Raw genomic sequence first — 25,056 nt, 5'->3', positions numbered from 1 at the left:
CAACTGCGAACAATGCAACTGCAATGTTTGTCACATAATGCAATTCACGGTAACTTTAATAAAAAAAAAGCTGGACACGATACGAGTTAATATAATTAAAGGAAGTATACCAGAATTATTGCAAAATTATCTCGTAAAGTACTCGCACACGCGTGTATACGTATCTGTGTATACGTGTATATTCCTATCGTTCCGAATGAGTTATTAAATTACGAAGCGTCACATATCTATTTCTAGAAATGAAATACGGAGGCTAAATGACACGCTTCACAGATTCTTTTACTAATTTCAAATTAACTTTTTGAGAAAAATTTTATAAAATATATTTTTTCTTTTTTTGCAAGTCTTTTGAAATATAACATAAAATCTATCAGTGAAATTAATGAAGCCCTATATTAACATATCTGATATTGACATTTTATATATCATTATTTTATATTAACATTTTATTTAAATAGAATCTATTTAAAATAAAGAGACATTTTATTAGTTATTTGCAAAATTTTAATTAAAATTCCGAAAATTCCTTTGTGTGATTTTCTATAGCTTATAACTGGAAACCTATCAGTATCTCGATTTTAAATTAACAAATAGAAACTCCGAATCAATACTAACGGTATGTGAATAAACTTTATGAATAAACATTACACAGGAAATCTAGAACACTTTGACTACATTGCGCGCGTGTGCGTGTGTACGTGTGTATGTTTATTCCACGATATGTCATTTTTAAATATACATATTCAAGACTAACGCAGTTTTTCGAACCGTTCGTATAAACTAGAATTTTAATATTGAAAAGCAATCGAAACACCGGATGAACGAGTCTGACGGTCAAAAATCCAGAAATTTCTGTTACTCCGAGATCGAAGCCAGTCCTTTCACTAACCCCGCTTCAATAGAGCACAAAATTACCCAGAGAGTCAACAACGCGGAGAACGAATAACGCGAAATTGAACCTTGTAGGATTGATCAAGCACGCAGGATCAAAATATCCCCTTGTTTGAGATAACACAGTACGTGGAATGATAGACATTTTGTCAATGGTTCAGTGATTCGTATATCACGAATTAGGATGCACGAAGATAAATACAGAAAAATTATTTTACTGCAAAAAAGTTATTTCTAGATAATCAATATATTTTTGCATTAGAATTGCACTTGTACAAGATTTTCCTACAATTCGAATAAATTTCAATGACAAATTTTCTGATAAAATCGAGTCCATCTTTTCTTTAGCAAAAATAATTATCAGCGAAATAATGATAAGCAATTAAAAGAAAAGTATTTTTCTGTGGACTCATTAATATGCACACAGATAACGTCATAATCTTGGAATAAATTATATTCTCTAATTAATTTTATATAAATAGATTTTAACAAAATGTTTCGACAAAATAGAAACAAAAAACAAGGATATATAATGAAAATTAGAAAAATGCGATCAAAAACATGACATTCTTTTTCATTTTCGCCAAAAAAAAGTCGATTCTTTCAAAGATGAATCAGAGAATTTATCACTGCAGTTTGAAATCGCGAGCTTTTTTTTGTGAGATGTGTTATATGGGGTATCATTTCACGGTTGAAAAGAATTTGAGCAAATGAAGAATAATGTTCGTCATTCGTTTTTCGATAAAGAAATTTTAGCGATGGTTATGATTGAGGATTTACGAGTTGTGCCACTGGGAAATTCTGTTTGCATCATTTCCCGTGAGACCGTAATGGTGCATGAATGCAATACGCGACATCGATGAAACCAGGCGGAAGAATCGCGCGACAGATATAATGGTGTGAGATGACAAAATAAACGTTATCTTGAATCGGGTAATTTGACATTCGGGATCATAAACGTGGAGCCCCAGTGATGAGAAAGCTTATCATCCTAGAATGATCGGCGGTTTCTCCGCTAACACCAATGCAATGGGCCTGGATGATAGGTGCATCCGGTTTGACAAATGTGTTCCTTCATTTCTCAGATGTATCGATCGCGGCAATATCTGTCTCCCGATTTAACTTTTATATTATAAGAGGGAGGATAAAATTATCTCACGAAGCAGTGTGTGTTTTTTTACTTATACTTATTCCAATATTAAATAAATAATTCCTGTAATCAAGAAATTGATTTGAAACTTCATTATCACCGTCCACGTGAAAAGAGGAAAAAAAAAAGTAATTCCGAAGAAGATTCGCTTCCATCTGCGAACGAAATAATTTGTTTCCCTAATTGGCGGAATATTTCTTCCTCTTGTAACTTCTCTTGATATATAGTGGTCAATTTAAGTGTATCGCAGCGAGGAGAATCGTTTTTCTTTCTCCTATATATCTTCTTACATCCTGCTCCCACTTTTCTTGCCATCTACCTGTTTCCGATCAGACATGGTCAGGAAAGCGAGAGAGCCTCGTGTTTCCATTTGCCGAGAACGCTTGCGCGCTGCTTGTATTGATCAAACTGCAAGAACATTCAGTCTAGTTCGACCCATCGAACCAGACAGATCTGCAAATCCGAAATACGATTACAATATGTTTGCATCGATACTGAATCATGGCCGAACGTAGGATCTTATTCGATCACTTTGTCGATCCTAGCGAAGTCATATACAAAAGTCTCGCCTTTTCTTTCTTCTCTTAATTTTCGCAATACGAATAATATCGTATCTGACCGAAAAAAAAAACGAAAAGAAACGCAGTTTTAATTTTTTTCTAATGAACAAAATGCAGCGATTAATAGTTTTAAAATATTAACAATTAATAAAAACTGTCAATTATGAATAAATTTATGTCAGCCGCACAAATAAAAAAGATATGCCTCTGGAATTGATTTTTTCACTGTTAAAAATTGACTTTTTTAATCAATTTTGTTGATAGTACTAAATTTTATCTAAAAATTGTTGGAAATATAAGTATAAACTGTGGATTATATATGCAAAGTTCACTTTTAATTTACACATTATTTCTGAGATGTTACACGAAAATTTTATCAGCATAAATGATTTGCTTTATGTACATAAAAAAATATACGTACATAAATAATTTATGTACATAAATAATTTTTCAATTAAAGAATAAAGTGAATGCTCGTGGCAAATATTTTGTATTCAACGATGTTACATTTTGTATTGCATTGTTAAATCACATCAGCAATAATGGGTATTCATAAAAAGGTATTTTTATGCACAACAGCAAAAACACGTAACATTACTTATATTGAATATTCATCGTATATTAAACTGCAAACGTAGCTGTCTGACTCTAATAACAGTTTAAAATAACATGTGATGTACATTTGAGGCAACAGAATGCTCAGAATCAGGCTACATTCAATTCTAAATGTAAATGTAATTCTAAATATGAATCGCTTCATTCCAAATTTTAACTAACGCTTGATTTTATCTGGAAGAATTCCTACCTGTTTTTAAATCATCCTCGGCGTCGAATTAACATTACTAAACGTGATTTCTGTTTTTACATCCACTCATTTCTAATATTAAAAATTTATGTCTATGAAAACAATACAGTCATTCAAAAATATTCTCATAACGCCTTTTTATAAACTATCAGTAGCTAAAGTAAGAGAAAAATTTAAAAAGTTTAACATTTGCAATTATAAAAATATCTTGATATATTTAGAAATTAATAATTGCAAAAAGGCGTGGGTAAAGAACGCTATAAAAAGACGGGAAAAAATTCATTCTGAAGCCTAAAGGTCACGCAATCGCGATGGAAGACAGACATATCAAAAGGATTTTAATTGTTTCATGTTGATTATGGGTTCCCCGGGATCGCTCGCGGCTACTCGTGATTGCTACCGCGACGACGTAACTCAATCCCGATCACTTACCGGGAAAATGCGGTCGCCGTGAGCGACGTCGTCGACGTCCGTGGAATCCGCATCGAACGACTCTCGAATGCGAAATACCATTACGCGCACATCGCGATAGAGCGATCATCCCTTATGACGAGAGTATTCGAATAGAGTGATTTCAGAGGTATCGCAGACCATTATATGCGTTATATAACCTGTCGATACTTATCTACCTAGTGCATCTCTCAAGAAGCAATTTGTACAACTATTTTTCATTTTCTTAAACTTCGTTTTTACATTACTTTACATGTGCAAAAATATTGAAATGCATTACTTCCGAAAGATCGCAAATTGTTACATATATTATTTATATATTTTACATCGTTTGGCAAATCAATGTCTTATATTTGCAAATCAATGTCTTAGATTTGCAATTTTTACTATACTATACAGGTATGTCGCTTAACAAATTGTTGCAAAGATTACGATAAGAAGAAAAATAGAAAGAAATCTGAAATTTGCTGAGACCAATTGCTGAGTTTTCTAAGGAAAGATATACTTTTCTAAGGATTTCATTCTAACTTTGTATCTAGTCGCAATTTGCGACCAATTTGCATCTGTAATCTCTAATTAATCGCGAATCTTCTTTCCTGCATATTAAACTTGGAAATGGCCTCTCTTCCCTGTAATATCCGCGGAAAGCAATAATGCGAAGCGACTTATATGAAGAATATGTAGGAGCGCGCGATATCGCCGGCAATATCTAAATCCGATGCACAAGGACATCGTTGGACCGTTTTTAATTTCTCCGCTTTCTCTCTAGAACCGCCTTCGTGGCACCGCCATCGACCCGACGCGCTTATTAATCGCCGTCATCGCGGCATGTAATCAAATACAAATTCACTTCTCCGGAAAATTCATATCTTGCCGATACAGCACTCTTTTTCGTCGAAACAGATGGTACGCATATCCGCGATATTCCTACGTAGTTATCGCTATTACGCCACACCTGAGAACCATTTGTTATCCTGGGAGGATCATAAACACGCTCCGCACGTTTGAAATCGCATTTAAATATTTTTCAACAGATTTTTCCGCAGAGCGCTCCCCTTTTCATTTATAGTACAAACAAGAGATCATATTATATCTCATCGCGTTAATCTGAAATGGCTTAAGCTGTATGAAAGAAAAATTTCTTTCTCTAGTGTATTCAACTTTTGTTGAATTTTAATGGCTTCTCGGAATACCGTAAAACGTTATAGCGTTACTTTAATCTGAAACTGTGGGAAATATCCTTTCTTTGCCACTATCAAACTTCGCAGATCTGTTTGCTTCGCGACTGAAACTTTAGAAACCTATTTATACTAGAATTACTCTTATCAGTGTTTCGGAAAATGGTTTTTATATCCCAAGAGCAATGTGCTGCTGATAATATTACTGAACACATAAACAACAAATTCTTGAATCTTATAGAAAACTTGGCAAATCGTCAGTGAGAAGGAGCACGCACGAGTTTCTTCGCGCGAACTTTTAACGCTTTTATCGGCCTGAAATATTTCATTACGCAAATGAATATATTATGAAACGACGAGAGGATTAACGCGTACGTGCTTGGGAGCGAACGTCCCCCCGAACTTTCATTAACGGTTTCCACCGAGATGACCCTGCGGGTTCTCGTGTAACGCCATATAAACGGTATTCGATGCGAGTAGGTACCTACCTGGAAATTGTATTCGTCGTCGGGGGAAATTGCTGGCACCTCGAGCATCCGAAATTCGCCAACGAGCACGAGATTGAAATTCTCACTCCGGCCGCCGCTCCTTGTCGTCGTTGTCCTCCTTCGAACCGCAGCACCGGCCGCAGTGTTATAATTATCCGATTCGATCGATGCGAGAACGAGGGACACGAGGGAATGAGCGACAGAGACCTAGGTCGAGAGAAATAATTACGAGTTAATCGGGAAAATTTGTACGCCAATGATAATACGCGCAGCAAATCGAAATTCGAATAAACCGATGGCTTTGTACGAGAGCGAGCGTCGCTTTATTTGCACCGGAACGGCACGACAAATGGCCCGAAAAATTGATAAACCGCCAAGCGAAAGGCTGAATACAGAACAACCTGGAAAAATGTGTGTAACTGATATATTCATGTTCTCACCGTCGAGTATTTTGCATGTAATCATTTTAGCGAATTTGTGCTTTAATTACTTAACTGTTCTATTCGTCTGCATATATTTTTACATTTTATTTTTCATTTATGCTCTTCTACTTTTCTACCTGTTTATGTTTTTGCACATTTTTCTTATGTAAATTCAAAGAACGTAAAAACATCCCGAGAAGTAAGATCTTATCTGATTACTTTATCTGGCATTAAAGCTAAAATGTATTAAGTCTTATATACTAAGATTCTGGATGGAGTTAGATTACATTTACATTTATATTACATTTTTTCTTAAACAAAACAAACGCATTTTTTTCTTTAACCGAAACAAGATTTAATCCTAATATTTAAAAGATATGTAAAAAGATATGGACTATAAAATATCCCGCGAAATATATCAGGGACATATCAATCAACAAACAGTTTATTGATATCGAAGAAGGGATTGATGATGATTGTTATTCTAGCTAGCACGCTCGACACTTTATTCGTTACTCGAGAGATTTGGTTGATTCACTTTCGATATGTAGTAAACCCAATAAACACGAAACGACGAATGCGCTGTCGGAAGTGAAGTACACAGGAAGATATTCAATCGGCGAGATATCGAATTTTTTTAATTGGCAATGGACCTGCGGTTTGTTTGTTTTGGTCGCATATAGCATTCTTTTCCGTCCCAATTCCCATTTGTGGACACTTTTAGATGAAGGTCAAATTACCGATCGATTTTTCACCTCGAGCAAAAACATCACATATGTACAGCTTAATGTGTTCTGCGATTCGCACAAATCGCCCACTTTTCACTTTTAAAAATACTCTTTTTCATCTCAAACTAAATTTGAACCTGACATTTATCGCATGACATTTCTCATTAGCAATCTTCCATTGCAATGTAATGTCCGATGGAAATTTCTCTGTTTGCGTTCATATTATGTCTTTCATCAGATACAATAAATGTTATATGCGAATTTAGCATTAAAGATGCAGAATGTAATATAACGATAATCGAAAGAACAATAATACAGTTTTGTCCCACGCAACAATGGAACAATATTTTACTAATATCACCAAAATTGTAACGAATGACGACGTTTAACATAACGTTCCTTTACGTATTACATCAGAAAGTCAAAAAGTAAAGAGACATTCAAGGAATCTAATCTTTTAAAAAATGTCCGTTTACTTAATAAGATTTGTAAATTTCTTCCCATTTTTCTGTACATTTTATTTTATGATTTTTATCGAATAATATACATTTTTTTATCACAGATATGACATAAACTACTATTTAGATTGCCATTTATTTAACGATACGTAATATGTGGAATTTCAAATGGGTGGTTAGTTGCTGGAAAAAAATACGAAGCACGTAATATTATTTCAATACCATTAACATTCTATGTACTGACAAATGTAAAAAATGTATTTTATTAAAATACATTATTTAAATAACGATTAAACACTTACAAATTGCAAATATAAAACTTGCCAATTTTTTTATATTGATCGAATTGTGTCATTGAAATCATCCTGCGTCAATTGTGTAGAATTTTGATTAATTATATAGTATTATCCAATAGACACGTAACACAGCAATTATGCAGGATTTATATAATTAATATAAATCCTGCATAATTGCCATGCTACGCCGTCTACTCGGGTAATATGATATGACGTGACAAATTACGCGGACTAACGTAACAGCATGCTTATTAGTTAGCATTGATAGAATCTGTGTGTGCATTTAGTTTGACGTAGAGAAAGTTAGAAAAGACGTTCAAGAATCGTGCTTCATTACAATGAAATCGATAAAGGTTCACGTCGAAGTTTTACAATGAACGGTGATATTTAAGTTATAATAATAATTTCTTACTTTCCGTTATGAAGAGGCCACAAAAAAAGTCAGAAAACGTGCTGAACAACTTCGTGCACTGTATGCTGTTGCGTCTTGTTACGTTACTCTCTTCAGCTCTCGTTCGAGCGCTAAACTTTCTTCAAGTCGAAGTTAGCACTTGACGAGAACGTCTAATTCGAATTAGCCGATTTTCATTTGAATGAATGTATTTATGTACGGACTGTATGTCGAAAATTGTGGAAAATGATTTAACACGAAAACGCAGAATCGTGAAATATTATTGTTAGATGATTAGTACTTCAATAATCCTATTAAAAGAGTTAGATTTTCATTTTCAAATTTACCTTCTCTGATTTAATATTTAATATAAAATAGATTTTAAATCGTGAGTGTAATATTCGTATCTTCCTGTTTTTTTTTTTTTTTTTTACATATGCGCACATTACTCTTATGCATGTATCAATTTATTTATAATCATAGATATTTAGGAATTATTATACACGCGTACATTTTTATTTGAGTCAGTTCGCTGAATTAATTGATATTTTACACAAAATAATAATGCTCGGCTTACGTTGTTTTTGCTCTAGCACTGCTTTTACGTAATTCTTTTCTGTTTTTAGATACATATTAATCCAAAAGCTTTACCTGTATCGCGCATGCACCGAGATATTCCGGCACATATTTTCGCGAGAATAAACCGACACTTTTAGAATCCATACAATATTTATAGATTGCACGCGAAAAAGGGAAGTATCTGACCAATAATCGATACTTCCTGCCAGACTGGCACTATGGTAAAATCTCACGGTAAAGGAAAATGCTCTCAACAAAATTTTCTAACCGAAGACTCCTCTTGATCTTTTTTTGAGCATTCATCTAGATAATATATTGGAGAAAAAATATTTTGTTAAGTTAAAAAGTTTACGTGAAGTTAAAAAATATGTTTTCTAAAAATATAGTACATGTTTTATATATTAAAATTATTATGAATAATAACTAATCATGAATATTTCATGAATATTTTAAAATTTATCAAAAACATGTTATCAAAAATACATTATATATATTAAGGTAGAAATTTTTATGTTTCTTTTACATTCTTATTTGTATTTTCCCGTTGTTCTCATTTCTACATATATAGAATTGATTTTTAAAATTTCTCCAAAATATTTTGTGTACTGTTCTGTTTTCATCGAGATCTGTAGAATGTATAAAGAACAGATATGCACGCACATCTGAAACGCTTTTTTGCACAAGCAATAGCATTATCTCTCGTATGAAAAAAGAAAATTATTTTGTTTGTAGAGCTTTACATATTATGTCGCCATAAGAAGCATCAAAGAGTGAAGATAAACAACGTCGTGCTATTTTACGTATTCAACGACACGACGATGAGTCGTCGTCGAAAAGAAACTCGACTTTACTCGACCTCGATTTTACTTACGTCTCGTTGATGACGCTTAGTCTTTCTTTCTCGGCCGCTCCTTCCCTTTTCTCTTCTTCTTGCTGACGGATGAAAACTCAGCAACAGATTGCTCCCTTGTGCAGCGCAACAGCGGTATATCCAACGAACTGGGCGTCCGTGTCCGTGTAAGTGCGACAGTTCATTCAAACAGGCAATCGAGTTTGCATCCACCACCTTCCGGCGCTTCGTTCGTTAACGCGCAATCTCCTTCTTGGCGGAGGAACTATCGCAAGGAGAATCTTTTCTTCCTTCCTTCGATTGACAATAAAACGATCTTGCTGCGATTAATTTGACGTAGCAATCGTAATTTTTCTCATGCTGTTTCGAAATTTGTGGAAATTTGATAACCCCGAGCAGCTTTCATTTCTCAAACGTGCGACGTTCACAAATTGAAATTACTTGCGTCTTAGTCGCATAAATGCTTTTTGGAAAATAGATATATTCTAAGTATTAATTTATCTCAACAAGCTCACAATTAATATCGCAAGAATTAATTACGTTTTTTTTTCCACAGGTTTCATAGCGTCAAAAAAATATATAGGTCATGCGGTATTGCTACAGATTGCCACTTAATCCTTTTATCACCAAGAAGCAATTTTGTTATCTCAGTTTTTCCGGGCAAGGTTTTAATCCCAAGTAACTAATTTTTATCTTATAGATTACCTTTGCTTATATCTTCCAGTGTATAAAGCGACAGTGAAAATTATACACTTCAAATTCATATACGGTGGAAAAACTAGTCTGAAGTAATGTCGTTACTATCCTTTATAATGGAAAGCTTAAAGGGAAACGCTCGCTACGGTCCGTCGGATTCTGATAAGTCTCAAATATGTTTCAGAAGAATCCAAGATAGAATGCATATATTATTTTTATACGCATTTTATTGCAGGTTTAGAGATTCTCGAACGCAAGAGAGAGAACCCGACGTAACTCGACATTTAATCCAACATATTTCATCTCTAAACATATGTGCGTACGAAGCGTTGTAAAACATATGAACGAACAAGCAAGAATTTTAAAATATTAAAAGCACTTTTTGACTACGTATTTAAATTTTCCGGGAAGAAAAATTAAAATAAAAGTTCTACATTTGTAAATTCTATGTGCATGTAATTATAAAGCGCAATTAGTACGATCTAGATTTTATTTGAAACATTTTTCATATATCTTCTCGTTTTCACCGTCAAAGATTTAAATTAAACATATTTTAATTATAATGATTCAATATTCGAGGAAAAGAAATCTAGCAATGCTTTCTTGAAAAAAGAAATACTTAATAGCCTCGTTAGTTAATATAAAAGCCAGTTAATAAAAGTTTGATTTTTAAAATACATTTTGACTTTAACATCGGATTCCAATAGAGAAATAACCTGAAAATATAACTATGTTGATTGTGTTTCATGAATTCAATCGTAATTTATATTTCGTGACATTTACGGTTAATATATTGTGCGTTACTGCTTGCCCAAAGGGAAAGGGTAGAAAAGGGATTTGGTCCGAGGATTTCGCAGAATATCAAGAATGATGAGAAACATGGGTAGAGAATTATCATAATCAGGGTCATTCTCATGCCTTCTCATTCTTTTATTTCTCTTCTTTTCACTTAGATATATGTATATACATGTACAATAATCCCATATCACGACAGTCTTACACGCTATCTAACATCATTCTACCCGTTGAATTCTTTTCAAGAAACGAATTCCGAATCTCAAACATGGAAATCAAATGTTTCCACGATGCGTGATGCAATTTCTGGTCGGACCATTTCTCAAAGAATGTTAAATCGCATGCAATGCATTGGGGAAAAAGTCAGTTCCCTTATCCACAATCAATAAATATGAATATGAACTATGCGAAGTATTTCATATACCTAAATTCGATTGGTCAAGATGTCTCCTGATTGAATTAAAAGAAACATTTTGATAAACTATCTCATTACAAGTGGCGTAAAGATGTCTTTTCTAGTGTATCGTAGGTGTAATTTGAAAAATGATCCGATCTCGTGATCAACCATTATTTTCTCACCCCGTTCCTCCTATATTCCCTATTATATTTTGCAAACAAAATTTGGAATGCCAACATCAAACTCTAAACTTCGATGGTACTTACGAAAACTTCACTTTAAAGAAAAAAGTTCCGCGGGGCTCATGAAAAGCTTATTTGATTAAAAATAGTTAGGTGGAAATTTCATCGCGGTTCAAGAAATTCGAATTCCATCAGACACGGAACGTTATAAAACGGAACAAAGATTTTAATTGGATCAAATAGAACATTCGCTACGGTAGATATTTTATTAATTACCAGAGGTCGTAAAACGCTAAGCAAAGGTTTCAATCGTCGATGGATTTCGATAAAATCTTCTTCATAATCTGACGGAGCTCAAAGAGATTTGAGTTCTATCAAATTTGTTCGCTCGAGACTCGCTCCCTTGCGCTGCGAGCTTGCGATATTGTTTCTAGTCTACGAAATATAGCCTTCTATATATCACGAATCTTAATCGGCATATCGTCGATCTCGAATTTTCCCACGCACGCATAATAATACGTCGGGAAAATATATTTCGGTGCAAGCAAATAAATAATCTTGCGCATATCCAGATACACGAGGTCAATTTATCTTCTAAATTTTTCTCGACAAAAGTGCATTTTTACAATCTACACAGGCGCAAGAAATATATAAATGCAATCCGAAGGAAAATTCTACGAATGTATAATTCAACAAAAAATATAGATATATCAATATTTTTAGAAGTTTAATATACTAACGTGCATATATGAACAAAGCGCTTTTACATGTCCTTTCGCTATTTTTAAAAACCATTCTTGGTACCGTAGAAATCAATATATGGTTCAGAAAATACAGTTTTGTTTCATTTGACAATATAGGCGAACGCGTATATTAGTCTAAAACCAGTCGTTGATTTCGACGACCACGGAGATTAATTCTCGAAATGAGATATCAAAAATGAATAAGCTTCAACGCGCTTTATACGTCGCAATAAATGTTTATTTTGGGCCCAATTCTGCGTGTACCGTGCTCACAGATACGATTAACGTAGAATTCCGTCATGAATTCGATAAATACGCTTACGTCGGATGTGTCAAATCAATATGCGTGAAAAGAGGAAAACGAATTTCGGAATGATATGTACCGGTGGAAAGGACTAAAATTTGTGCCGTCGTAAAGTAAGTCGAAGTTTATAGTCGCTCTACATGAGACTGTCTTACATTAACGTCTTGCAACATCCGTCTACTATCTTACAAGTTTGATTTACCTGAATGTCTTTATTTGTACAGAGTAAATGGAAGTAGGCGATTTACTAATGGAGTAATCGCGTAACGATTACGATATCACCGCCCCGTATTAATCAATAGAACCGCCCAGCCAGCTAGGTTTGACACGTTGCTCAGCGCGGCGTTATCAATGTGACCAATATGCGGATCACCTGAAATCCGGTCATCCGCGAGATGCAAATTTGGAATAATCGAAAACGTCGTTCACTCGTTTCACTGTGCAACGTGATGCAATAATGACACCTAAGCAATTAGCGCGGAATGCCATCCAAAATTTGCGTAGCACCGTACGTGAGATGTCTCTCAGCTGCGAATAATTAAAGTTGAACAGCAGAAGGCGAAGAGATTAAATTAAATTATCTCGAGCGCACACTGGGCTATCAACGTTTCTCGGTTACACATTATACCTCGCGTTGACACGCATAACTCGCACAATCCAAGCATAACGTCATTATAAATCAATCTACTGCGAACGCAGATGCGTCATTCATCGAGCAGCTGACCACGCATTAACAATAACAACCATGATTCGCATCACTGCTTTAAAATTATTTTCGGCCGACCGCAATGTGTCGAGATTATAAAGAGCAAATATCAAACTGTGGATTTCCGTCTGGATTTCCGTGGTGTATAATAGATTCGCAATAAATTTTTCGCAATATATCATTTTGGTTCCGTTGAAAAGTCAAGCGTTTATTTAAAATTGAGAAAACTCTATATGTTCATCGTGATTCTCATCGATTGTCGTGATAATAAGTGTCATTTCGTAACGATATATGGAACACTGCTAAACGCGATATACAAGATACATTATCTCCATTCTTCGACGCTTGTTGTACTTTTACGATAACAAAAAAAACCAATGCGAAATTTGATATCTGTCTCGTCTATTGCACGCCGTCGGCATTCTTTGGCACAATCTCTAAACACGGTCCGTCACACGATAACCTGTTGCGACGAGAGATTATAATCGCGATGAATACCTCGTTACTTTCATCACTTGGAACATGCGAACGATTATTCGTAATAAGTGGACAAATAAACGATATGTTGCGTGTCCCGGCGCACAGTGAAGGCGGAAGAATCTCAAGTCAGAGTCCGCTACCTTTTACTTTGAGTATTTTTGCAGACTAATAAAACGGCACTAAAGAAGTTAATACTTCGTTAAAGTGAGTTAAACTTCAAGTATGCAAAGAAATGCCTTTTGGCAGTAGCGATAAGTTGGCATGCAGCTAATCAAAATAGTTTGCAATTTTTTTTTTTTTTTTTTTTTTTTTTCGAAACTATTTGCCGTAAAACTTTTTTAAACATATTCCGCCACCCAGAAAATCACAACTATGAAAAAAGGAAAAAATACCCGAAGTATGCTATCCAGCTAATTTTGCAAGTATACTTTTTACAGAATTTATTTGACGCGACACTCACTATAAGTAGATTCGTAACAACACTACGCGTTTTTCGTGCTCCAACACTTCCGCTAGTTCACGGATCGAAAGCTACAAATTGCCCGTCACACTTATGTTCCGCTCTTTTTTGAGAAAAGAGAATTTCGGATGGAGGAAAAAGCGCCGAATCGTTCGTGCTTTTTAAGAAGCGACAAAAGATCATTAGAAGAGAGATATCTGATGTTCCGACATTTCCGTCGGATTGAATAGCGCGTTTGACATCGTGTCGGGTTGTAACTACATGCATTCGACAAGCCTCTCCACCCATCAAGAACGGAGCTAGGCACCTGTTCAAGCCGAGTTTATCTAGAAACGATAATTCACCGGACGTTAGTATCTGCGGTGTTCTCGCCGCGCCGCCCTTTTCTGCATACTTTCTACTTAAAGAAAACGTCCGACTTTAGCGTGCCGTTAACTACTTGGTCCGACTAGCGATCAGCAGCTGCTACTCGGTTTGACCGTAATCTAACAGTGACTACTCGGTCCGGCCATTTACTGATTCTAACTACTCGAACTAGCGGACTAGCGCCGGAAACTTTCCTTAAATGATGGTCTCATTAACGCAGACGACGGCTGGGATTTTCCATTCGCCTTTAATTTCCTCAGCGACGGCGAGTGAAAAAAATGCGAACTTTATTGCGTCATCCGATGCGATTTTAAAACAGCGGCCGATATACTTCCGCGTCAAGTCGTCCGTCCTGCGTTCGTGTGTTTTCTCACATTTTCCCGCCCGTCGCTTCTACTTACATTTATCACCGACGTATCCGACACGTTGGTTGCCTTTTTAAGCGGCCAAGTCGCGTCTGTTCGCAGATATTTCAACACCACCCTGCCCTTCGTTCCGATCCTTTCTTTCCACACGTTTCATTCACCGTCTTACCGCGCGTCCACTGTAGCAATGAAAAACGCCCGACATTGGCGTCTTTCATCTCCTGGATTTACGCGAGACTGGTTTTTAATAAACGTCTCTTGCTCGGAACAACCTATGGTGGAGGCGGCCTTTTTTTTATCGGCGATTTTATGCCGCCGTCGGCGCGTTCCGCTTACGGAAGATGTTAACACGCCGTATTCAGAGGAGGTTACGACTTTATTTGTACAGTTTGTGCACTAAACTCATATAAATGAATATTACGCGTAAAACATTGTACGGCTACGAGTTCCATAAAATCTCTGACAGATTTAAAATAGATATCCCCGGACAATTCCTCGATGTTAATAATTTAATAATAAACTAATAAATAATTTATTGATAAACTCGCTGTTTACAATTTTCTACGATATTTATTTCGAAAGTATGAGCGTTCAAAGTTTCGACGTAGTTTGTGCGGTAAACTCGAGTTTGTTGTTTTCTTTAATACAGAAAGAGGTTCAATTTCTCGTTATCAATGTTTTCAATATTTCAGACGAGGGGAAGAGAGAGAGAGAGAGAGCGTTGCATGGAAAAACAACGCTCAAAGATTTATCTTCAATGTGCTTTTCGTTCTATTGATTCTCTTCATTCGGATGACAGAATCAATTATAGTGGTTCTCGAAAACTAATATCTTAGAAAGTGTTGACGACGCTGGTATTCTCGGGAACGTCGAAATGTCCCAATTCCTATTTGTGTCGCTTCAGCATTGATTGATAACAGCGGTGTGACTCTGGGAAAAATTTCTCACAAGAGAGAAAATTAGCTAGAAACTCCGCGAAACGAACGCCCGACGTTTTCGTACGAACTTTTATTAAGCCTGACGTCGCCCGATATCGACCTCATTATGTATTCTCTGATGTATTCTGATGTATTCTATCGACGATAGTCTCGCACTTATCGCGCCTTACGCGCACACGTGTTCCCGCGAACGTCTCCCGCTTCCGTTTACGAACCCATTCGAGTATCCGAAGAAGTCTTCTCCCGCGGCGGTCGCGATCGCCGCCTCGCACATTTACAAGGTGCGAGCCAGCGACGATGATAATTAAGTCAGCCGAAGTACTCCTCTTCTCGCGATCATCAGAGAGGGAGAGCCTTTCGTGAGATTCTTTAATCGCGCACGAAGACGAACTCGTTGTAGTGATTCCAGCGATTCTCCTCGGAGTCCACGCCAGGCTTGAGCTGTTCGGAATTGCTGCCGGCCGTGCCGGAGCCGCAGCTGCCCGCCAGCCTGAAGCCCTGCTCCTGCAGCATGTCGAAGGCCTGCTCGATGACACTGTGCTTGAGGAAGAAGCGCGACGTGTAGCGATCGGACATGCCGTGATCGGGATCGCGGCTCTCGTTCAGCGTCTCGCCGAAGACGTCCCGGCAGAGCGCCACGCGGCCGCACACGAGGATCCTCGAGAGCTTGCGGAACTTGACGTCGGCCAGGCCCTCGCGGCCGAAGGCGAAGCTGCCCCGATAGCCGATGGTGATGTATCCTGGCGAGCGTTTGCCAGCCGCGCCGCCGGCACGCGCGCCGGAGGCGGCGGTGTCGTCAGCGTTCTCCAAGATCGCCTTCTCCAATCCGGCCAGACCGTAGAAACTGGCCTCCTGCATAAGCCTCTCGCGTTCACGGAAGCCCTCGGGTAGCACCAGCGCCTGATTGCGCAGGAAGTCCAGCACGTAACGGAAGAGCACGCCGTCGCGGTCCAGGAAGTACTTGCCCTTGGCGTCTTTCTGCACGGCCGATTTGCGCGTGAAGAGCTCGGCGAGATGCGAGTCGCTCTCGCGTGTCAGAGTGGTTAAGGCGGTGGTATAGAAGACGCCACCCACGTTCAGCTCCACCACGCTCGGAATTGTTTCCTGTTGCTCCTGGTCCCCCATGCTGGCGCGAAGCAAGAGAGAGAGAGAGAGAGAGAGAGAAAAAAGAGAAAGCGAGCGAGAGGGAGAGAGACGGCGGAGGGTCAGTCGCGTGTACACCGACTGGAAGAGGCAAGCCTCGTAGCTGGAGGAATTCTCACGGAAGATGAAAGACGCCGAAGAACGTCGCGACACCGAGACTGCACTCCGCTCGCCGTGAGAGACGCTACGCGACACTCGCGCAGAACGACGAGAGGCAGGAAGAAACGCGGGTCGACGACCCAGGGAATCCCGGAGTCGATCGCGACACGCTAGCGCGGAGGAGGATCGTTCGCCGAAATATCGCTCGATATCTGACGATCAACTGACGATCGACAAACTGACCCTTCACTCGTACGTATTCGCGCGTAAAGACAGTCCTCGGCGATGATGATCTCGAGAAGTAGCCGCGTCGACCGGGGATCCTGCTTCAGCACGCTGTGCTCGTGAGACCGATTCGCGCACAGGCTGCCCGAGCAAGTGGCCCGAACGGCGAAGGGAAGCAGACTGCACCTACGTCGGGACGATGACGAGGAGCCGAGCTCGGTTCGCACGGTTCTCTCGGTTGCGCGCTTCCTCGCCTAGGCGGTTGGCGCGCGCGGCTGGACGCACTCTTCGCTTCTCGCTCTTCCGTGTCGCGAGGGTAACGCGGCGGTAATGCTGCTCTCCCGGCGCAGCGGGAACGCGCGCCGTGTCAACGCGCAGCCACCGATATCGCGCGACAACGCGCGCACACCCCCTCCGAGGAATCATCCCGCCATTCGATTCTCGCCCTCGGAAAAGGCTGTGCGTCACGACAAGGACTCCTCTAGGGTGCGCCTATCTCTAGCTCACCCGAGCTCAAGAACCGCTCCGCTCTATTTCGATAGCGCGATGATCCTCTGTATCCCCCGTTCCGACGCACGTCGGCACGTCCCGTGGAAATTCTGCCAGCAATCTGGGTCTCGCTCCGATTTGCTTCTCATGTGTCCCGATGTACCCCGGCACGAGATCTCAAGCTTGGATCTCGTCCAAATTGCGAGATTCGTCATTCTGAATATGTATTCGGAGGAGTATTATAGAAGGCACAATCGATCGCAAATTGAAAGAATTGCGCGATGCGCATTCTGGGAAAAATCAAATATCTTTACATCCTGGTTTTGACGAATCAATGCGTTGTTACGTTATGACATACAGTCACTCTTGTTGCATTGCATCTCTCATCGTCCGATATCTGTGTCTATCGGCGAACATTGAATACGCAACAATGTCAATATGCATTGCGATTAACGTTGTCATGTTGGACAGCTGCACATTGTTGTAACTATACATTGGTTTTATTCTAGTTAAAATTAACAGATTGATTACACTGCGCTAAATAACAAAGCTTTTGTCATGCAGATGAAAGATATTTTTATGCGGAGCTTGATTGTAAATCTTTTTTTTATAATTTTTACGTTTTATTACTTTGCTACTGAATTTTGCAAAATATGTGTATAAGGCGAAACTATAATTTACTTAATATTATGTATATTTTTATTTACTTTAAAAAATTATTTACAGCATAAACTCATTACATTCTTATATATCAACTCTTTGTAATTCAAAGAATTCAACAAATAGCATTGATTGCCTAAACAATATTTAACAGTTTGACTGTAGGCATTTAAATATATCAAAAAAACATAAATTTTATAAAATAACATCCAAAATAGAAGTAAATTTATAAACTAAATTTTTTAAAATTACATTTGTCTTGTCATCAAGCTGTAATTTGCTTTCAACTATGCTATTTTTCTTTACATTTATTATATATTTATATCAATTTTTATTACAATAATTTTAATTTATTATATTATATTATAAAATGCTGCGCGTGTTCTTGGAAAAAAATATTTTTTTTAAATAACATTGATATATGTTACTTTAATGTAAATTAAAAAAAAAAGCATTATGTCTCACACTTAAAATATTTATGACATAATTTGTTCTTGCCGTACAAGATCTTTATTAAAATCTCAAAGTCAAAATTCTATTAAAATATTGAGTGAATCTCATTGATTCTATTAAAAGAAACCTCAAAATTTTTCATGAAAATTGATTTGATATTCACCAATAATTTGACCATCTCTTGAATACACTAGAAGCCATATAATTACTATTCAGTAAATGAAATCAAATTGAGAAAGATAACCTTTCATGTATTCAATGTATCGATAATGAACGAGATTAAATAGAAATTGTAGGAAGCATTACAAGAAATATAAATAAAATTAGAAGAGACATAAATTCAATATCATACATCTTTATATCTAAAGTTTCGATATTTGTACATCCATAACTCAGAAATATAACTGTAACATTCTTACAGCTGTATTTGTCGAAAAATTCTGCTGTGTTTACGAAAGATTCTAAGCATAATATTAAAAAAATATAACAAATAATATAATATTAATATTAAATTATAATGTTTTCAGGAAAACAGCTGCTATTGCAGCAGTTAAATTACCCGCGCAAACGCCACCGTGGAAACGTCAGAGCAGTCGCAGCTGTGCGTCATCGTTGCTTCCTTTCACAGTTCGCAGTCAATCAGTGACTCAAATTTGTGATGTGCTTCGCTCAGTCGAGCTCGGTCGTTGCATCGGTTTGGATGGCGTGCAATGGCTAATTTGGTATCGTCGCATCTACTATTTATTACGTGTTACACTCGGGTACGTGATATTCTTGTGCTTAACCTGTCAATGCGATAGTGATGTATCGTAACGTTATATTCATGTTAATGCATTACTGCTACACAGATCCACGCATGTAAACAGCTGGTTGTCTCGTCGCCAGTCGGAGAGTGGGTCGACGACGATTCTGCGGGATAGGACGCTCGCTTGTTGACGCTCCACAGGACGCTTGTGAATTTTTCAATCGTCGATACATCGGAATCCTAAAGAATGGAGACACAGGAGAAACTCGAGCGCGAGAACTCGGCAGGAAACAACCTGCAAAATCGCACTTGGAGTCAATGTGACAGCGAGGAGGAGGAGGAGATCGCCAGCGAGAATGCATTGCTGAACGAAACCAATGAACCGAGGTTTGTATGTGAGCGCGCTTATCGAAGATATTTGCCGATTGAAGATTACGCATTAGCCGATTATCATGAGTACTATTAAAGTTGATAATTGTGTCGATTGCGTGTTTATCTGACAGTCTTGGCGTTGTTGCGTTTTCTTTGTTACACTTCGACCGATTAAATTCTTCCTTGTATGTACAGTGTAGCGTTTATAGCGCTGCATCGCTCAGTTGTTTCTAATGTTTTATTACGCGCGTTCCAAGCACGCAGTGGTACGCGAACGTTACAAGAATCTGCAGGCAGTAGTAATCAGTAGCAGTGTTCGATAGATCACATGCAGTGGTAAAGAGCTTGCAAAAGATAGTAGTCAAGTCTACGTCATATCCGAGCGTTCCGAGAAAATGTGATTGAAAGATAAATTCATCGATCGTCTTACACGTAATTGTAAACATGTAAATGGATTACTAATTCCATATCATATCTTTTTTGTATGTATCACAAAGTGTGGACACTGATATTTGGAACAAGGAATCTCCTTGAATAAGGAAACATCTTGAAATTGAATGCAAGGCGCATTTAAGTTCCAATTTTATTATTGTCTTCTACTGCCATTTGTGTTCGTGCCATTATATTGAATATAAAGATCTAAAATATTCTGTATTTATACTACCGAAGTGACACAATTTCAGAAGTTGGTGTTTTATGTTGCAAAAAAGTACATCGCTGATATATTGACAATATTATTTTGCACGTTATTTTAATCTGTTACTAATCAATCTGTTATTAACTTATATTGTTTTAATTTTTATTTCTATGAAATATGGATCTGTGGAATATCATAACCAATATTTTTATTATTAATATTAATAGTAATATTAATATTAATATTAATAGTATATTAATATTAATATTAATAGTATATTAATATTAATATTAATAGTATATTAATATTAATATTAATATTCTCATTACGTAGTTCCGTGATTGCGCTCATATGCATTGAGATTAATCTAAATTTCAGTGCTGTTATTACTATGCTTAGCTTAATTTATTAACTGACGTATGCTCAAAGATAAGATAGACATGGATGTATACACTTTTTTAACAACTTAAGGTGATTGATGATTAGTATACAGAAAGTTACTATCGATATTGCGTACATATCTATCATCACATATATTTTACCACGCTTCATCAACGTGAATATCCATAATCTTTACGAGCTTAAATAGTACGTGTTATCACATTGTCAAGTACCATTACATTGTCATCATATTCTGCAATGTCATTATAAAATTAAACATTATAATTGAAAGCATCGTGTAAACACACACGAACGATTGAATTGTGAACAGAAAGATTTATTTATTTTTGCTATTGAATAAAAATGGAGTATCGAAAAAGGGTATAAAAGCAGCTAGTAAAAATTAATTAATTTAGTGGACTTATTTAATGAAATACGTATTAGTATCATTGACATGAAATCAATATATGATATTACATTATGCTAGTGTTAAACATATATAAACAAAACTGTTTTTAACACATTAGATTTTATGTGAGAAATACTATAAATACAAATCAAATCTTACAGGCAAAATCATTCCACTCCGATGGAATGCAAAACTTGCTCGGTCACGACGTTTGCGGAGGAAAAAATGCGCCGCAAATTGCGATTTTTCTTCATGAATCCGATCGAGAAGTGGCAAGCGAAACGGCGTTTCCCGTATAAATTCGTCGTCCAAGTCGTCAAGATCATCCTTGTGACCGTACAGCTCTGTTTGTTCGCACACAACAATTATATGCATGTTAATTACACATGGGACAACCGAATCACGTTCTCTCATCTGTTTTTGATGGGATGGGATTCGACTCAAGAAGTATGTGACTTAATCTTATTAACTATGTGCTCTCAAATCTAGATAACATTTTTATTTCTTGATGTCATGTTAGCGACAGTGAAAATACTCTGAACGAAAATTTTTACTTAAATTTTTCAGCATTTTTGTTATTTAAAGTAAAATTTTTTAAAAGAAATGATTAAATAATCGCCGTATTTTTACTAATTCTTGATATTTATAACATATATTATTATAGCTGTGCTGCATTTTTAGCGTAATAAAAAATAATTTTTTTAGCTGATTATTTAAATATGGAAATAAACAGTTTCTTCACTTTTTTAATCATTATTTTTTATAAGAACTAAACACATGAGTGTACTTACAATGCTTATAAATTTCAGGTACCTGCATATCCACCCGCAACAGGACCTTTGGCAGTTTACAAACGCAGCGGTTTCTTCGATGCCATTGATTACGCACTGTCCGGCTACTATCACATTGACGATGCCATTGGCTCGTACTCTTACATCGCTGAAGACAACTCGGTCGGACCTGTAATTCTGTGTTTGTATCAGTACAAAGAAGGCATCATATTCGGCTTCAACGAGAGCTACGTATTTGACAACGAAATCGTAGAGACATGCGTGAATATCAGTCTCGAGACCTTTCAGACATTTACATCATCGCACAATCTTCTACAAAATAGAAACATCCATGTCAACTTCTCTGCGCTAGTACGCGCTCATCTCAAATTCGCCCTAAAGACTGTAAACTTGAAAGCTGCCGGACCGATGACGCCTCCCGATTGCTATCGCTTTAACGTGAAGATCGATTTCGATAACTGCGATTTCGATGGACAAATGCTGCTTTCGTTGGACGCCGAGGCCAGAAAACTGCAGTGCAAAGGCGATACCCGATATATAACGGACAATCGCATTGAATCTGCGCTTAGAACCCTGTTGAATTTACTCGTTATACTGATCTGCTCAATTTCCCTGTTATTGTGTTCGCGAGCGATATATAGAGCGCAGTTGCTGAAATTCGAGACAGTTAACTTTTTTAAGAAGACGTACGGCACGACGCTGAGTCTCGAGGGTCGTCTGGAATTTTTGAACCTCTGGTACATCATGATTATCGTCAACGACTTGTTGATCATCATCGGCACCATTATAAAAGAACAAATTGAACGGAAGCACTCCGAGACCGATCACTGGAACATCTGCAGCATATTTCTCGGCACCGGCAATTTGCTTGTATGGTTCGGCCTTTTGCGTTACCTCGGCTTCTTCAAGACCTATAACGTCGTTATCCTGACTCTGAAAAAAGCGACCCCGAAGGTGGCCAGATTCTTGATATGCGCGATTCTCATATATGCCGGTTTCACATTTTGCGGCTGGCTGGTGCTCGGACCGTACAACATGAAGTTTCGTTCACTTGCGACCACCTCGGAGTGCCTGTTCGCGTTGATCAACGGCGATGATATGTTCGCAACATTCTCAATCACGTCTTCCAAATCGGTGGTGCTATGGTGGTATTCTAGGATCTACTTATATTCGTTCATCTCACTGTATATTTACGTCGTCTTAAGTTTATTCATTTCTGTGATAATGGATGCGTACGACACGATCAAGATCTACTATCGCGAGGGCTTTCCGAAGAACGACCTGCAGACTTTCATAGCCCCGTGTACGGATGAGGCGACGAGCGGTATCTTCAGGGACGAATCCGAAAGAAGCGATTTGACAGAACTGTTCGATCGGTTCTGCTGTTGTCGAAAAAGGCCCTTTTACGGATCTTTCTCGGACTCGGGAGACTCTCCGGCCAAGTCCGAACAAATGTGCGGCGGAGCCATCTGCGTCTAGCGCGTTAATAGAGAGCAACTGGAGGTGTTATGGTGCAACTATGAATACGCGATACGACAATAGATCAGTTACATCAACATCCTTGATCTAGTAATGTTGATTGATGATTTCCTGTTTTTGGATCTGAAGAAACGAAAGTTAATTGTGTCTTTATAGCTATTATTTCATAGTAACGCACCTATATTCATCTCTCTTTTGTACTTTGTAAGAACTGTGACGTTATTCAAAAACATTAAGAAAATTGAAATCTTAAAAGTTCTTTAAAAATAAAAGAAAGGTAGAATAAAAAAGATTATTCTATTCCCGACATAATTTTGATTTTTCTTAAATATTAAAATACAAAGTTACCAGCTAACAGGGAAATGAACTCTAATTGACTGATACAATTGACTCAAGTACACAGATGATGATAGCAAATGTTGCATTTATGCGACAACTGCGAAATCTTTCTGTTATTGCCATATAAGTTTAGTTTTGAATGCAATAGTTTAGAAAAATGTTTATTATATTATATATGATAGTCTTTTTTCATTTTAGTTTTTAATATCTTATAAAATTATTAGTCGCAGAGCAGAAAAATCAGTTTTGCTGACTTTGTTAAGTTATATTTTATTAAATGCTTTCTAGAGGTCCATTAACTTCCAACACTTTTAGCTAAGGCCAATTAAAGTTATATTTATAGGTGCATATTGAAAAACAAATAAGTAAACGAAAAACGAGCGAAATTTTCAATCTACTAGAGTGCAACGCTAGTAGCACTAACATAGTAGGTAATTTTTGCTGAACGTGATGTTTTATCGCTATGTCGAAAATTTGTGTACAAACAGTATTTTATCGAAATAGTTTTTAATGTACATTCGCGTTTATAATACACGATTGTGCATTTATTATTGTACTTTGTAACCATAAATATATCTCTGATATTTTGAAAAAAAACAAAATATATGTAACGTTGCTTTAAAAAATAGTAATATTGCTTTTATGATGTGTCGAATATCAACAAATATTCTCCAAGAAAGTAATTAGAAACCTCGTTCAAGCAGCTTAATCGTTACATAAATCAATGTTGTTATAATAATACCAAAGTTACCGTAAAAAAAAAGACATGTAACGTATAATTTAAGTTAAACATATCCGTGTTCATTGAAACATAATACATTTATATTTGATTTGATAATTGTTCTACAGCTTGTAAGCGTGTTCTGCATAAAAGTAATTTATATTCGAAATATTTGTTTATAAATTACATAATTATGCAATAGCCATTGTTCTATCTTTCATGCATGTCTGTATTGTAGTAAAAAATATATAATCTTTGTATTAAACGGCTTTTACAAGCACTTGTATATAAATTACGTGCATTCCCTGTAGGATGAGTTCGCACAAGAGCAACATTATCCAAAGAAATATATTTATATATTTACATTGAAGTACAATAAATGTTCAATTTTTTTAAACAGAATTCATTCTTTCAACTTTACCCAACATTCAATTA

At 37.0% G+C, this 25,056-nt stretch overlaps 2 protein-coding genes across 2 annotated transcripts in view; one reads left to right on the top strand and one right to left on the bottom strand.

The window, feature by feature from the left end:
• Positions 1 to 25,023, top strand: part of LOC105678138 (mucolipin-3-like) — a 28,447-nt gene extending 3,424 nt beyond the window's left edge. The window contains exons 2-5 of the mRNA XM_012377228.2: positions 19,275 to 19,508; positions 19,596 to 19,879; positions 21,453 to 21,738; positions 22,101 to 25,023. Coding sequence (XP_012232651.1) covers positions 19,740 to 19,879; positions 21,453 to 21,738; positions 22,101 to 23,561 — 1,887 coding nt within the window. The 5' untranslated portion in view covers positions 19,275 to 19,508; positions 19,596 to 19,739 and the 3' untranslated portion in view covers positions 23,562 to 25,023. The remainder of the gene's footprint in view (positions 1 to 19,274; positions 19,509 to 19,595; positions 19,880 to 21,452; positions 21,739 to 22,100) is intronic.
• Positions 10,852 to 17,660, bottom strand: Ktl (BTB/POZ domain-containing protein Ktl). The gene has a single exon (XM_012377239.2). It carries the CDS (start codon positions 16,801 to 16,803, stop codon positions 16,048 to 16,050), a length of 756 nt encoding a protein of 251 aa, XP_012232662.1. The 5' UTR covers positions 16,804 to 17,660; the 3' UTR covers positions 10,852 to 16,047.
• Positions 25,024 to 25,056: the final 33 nt, after the last annotated feature.

This window comes from Linepithema humile, chromosome 5 (genome assembly GCF_040581485.1).
Source record: "Linepithema humile isolate Giens D197 chromosome 5, Lhum_UNIL_v1.0, whole genome shotgun sequence".
NCBI lineage: Eukaryota > Metazoa > Arthropoda > Insecta > Hymenoptera > Formicidae > Linepithema > Linepithema humile.
This window is presented reverse-complemented; position numbering and strand designations above follow the sequence as displayed.

Bases quoted from the DNA above. Each gene is read 5' to 3' on its own strand.
- Ktl (XM_012377239.2), bottom strand. From the start codon at position 16,803: ATGGGGGACCAGGAGCAACAGGAAACAATTCCGAGCGTGGTGGAGCTG.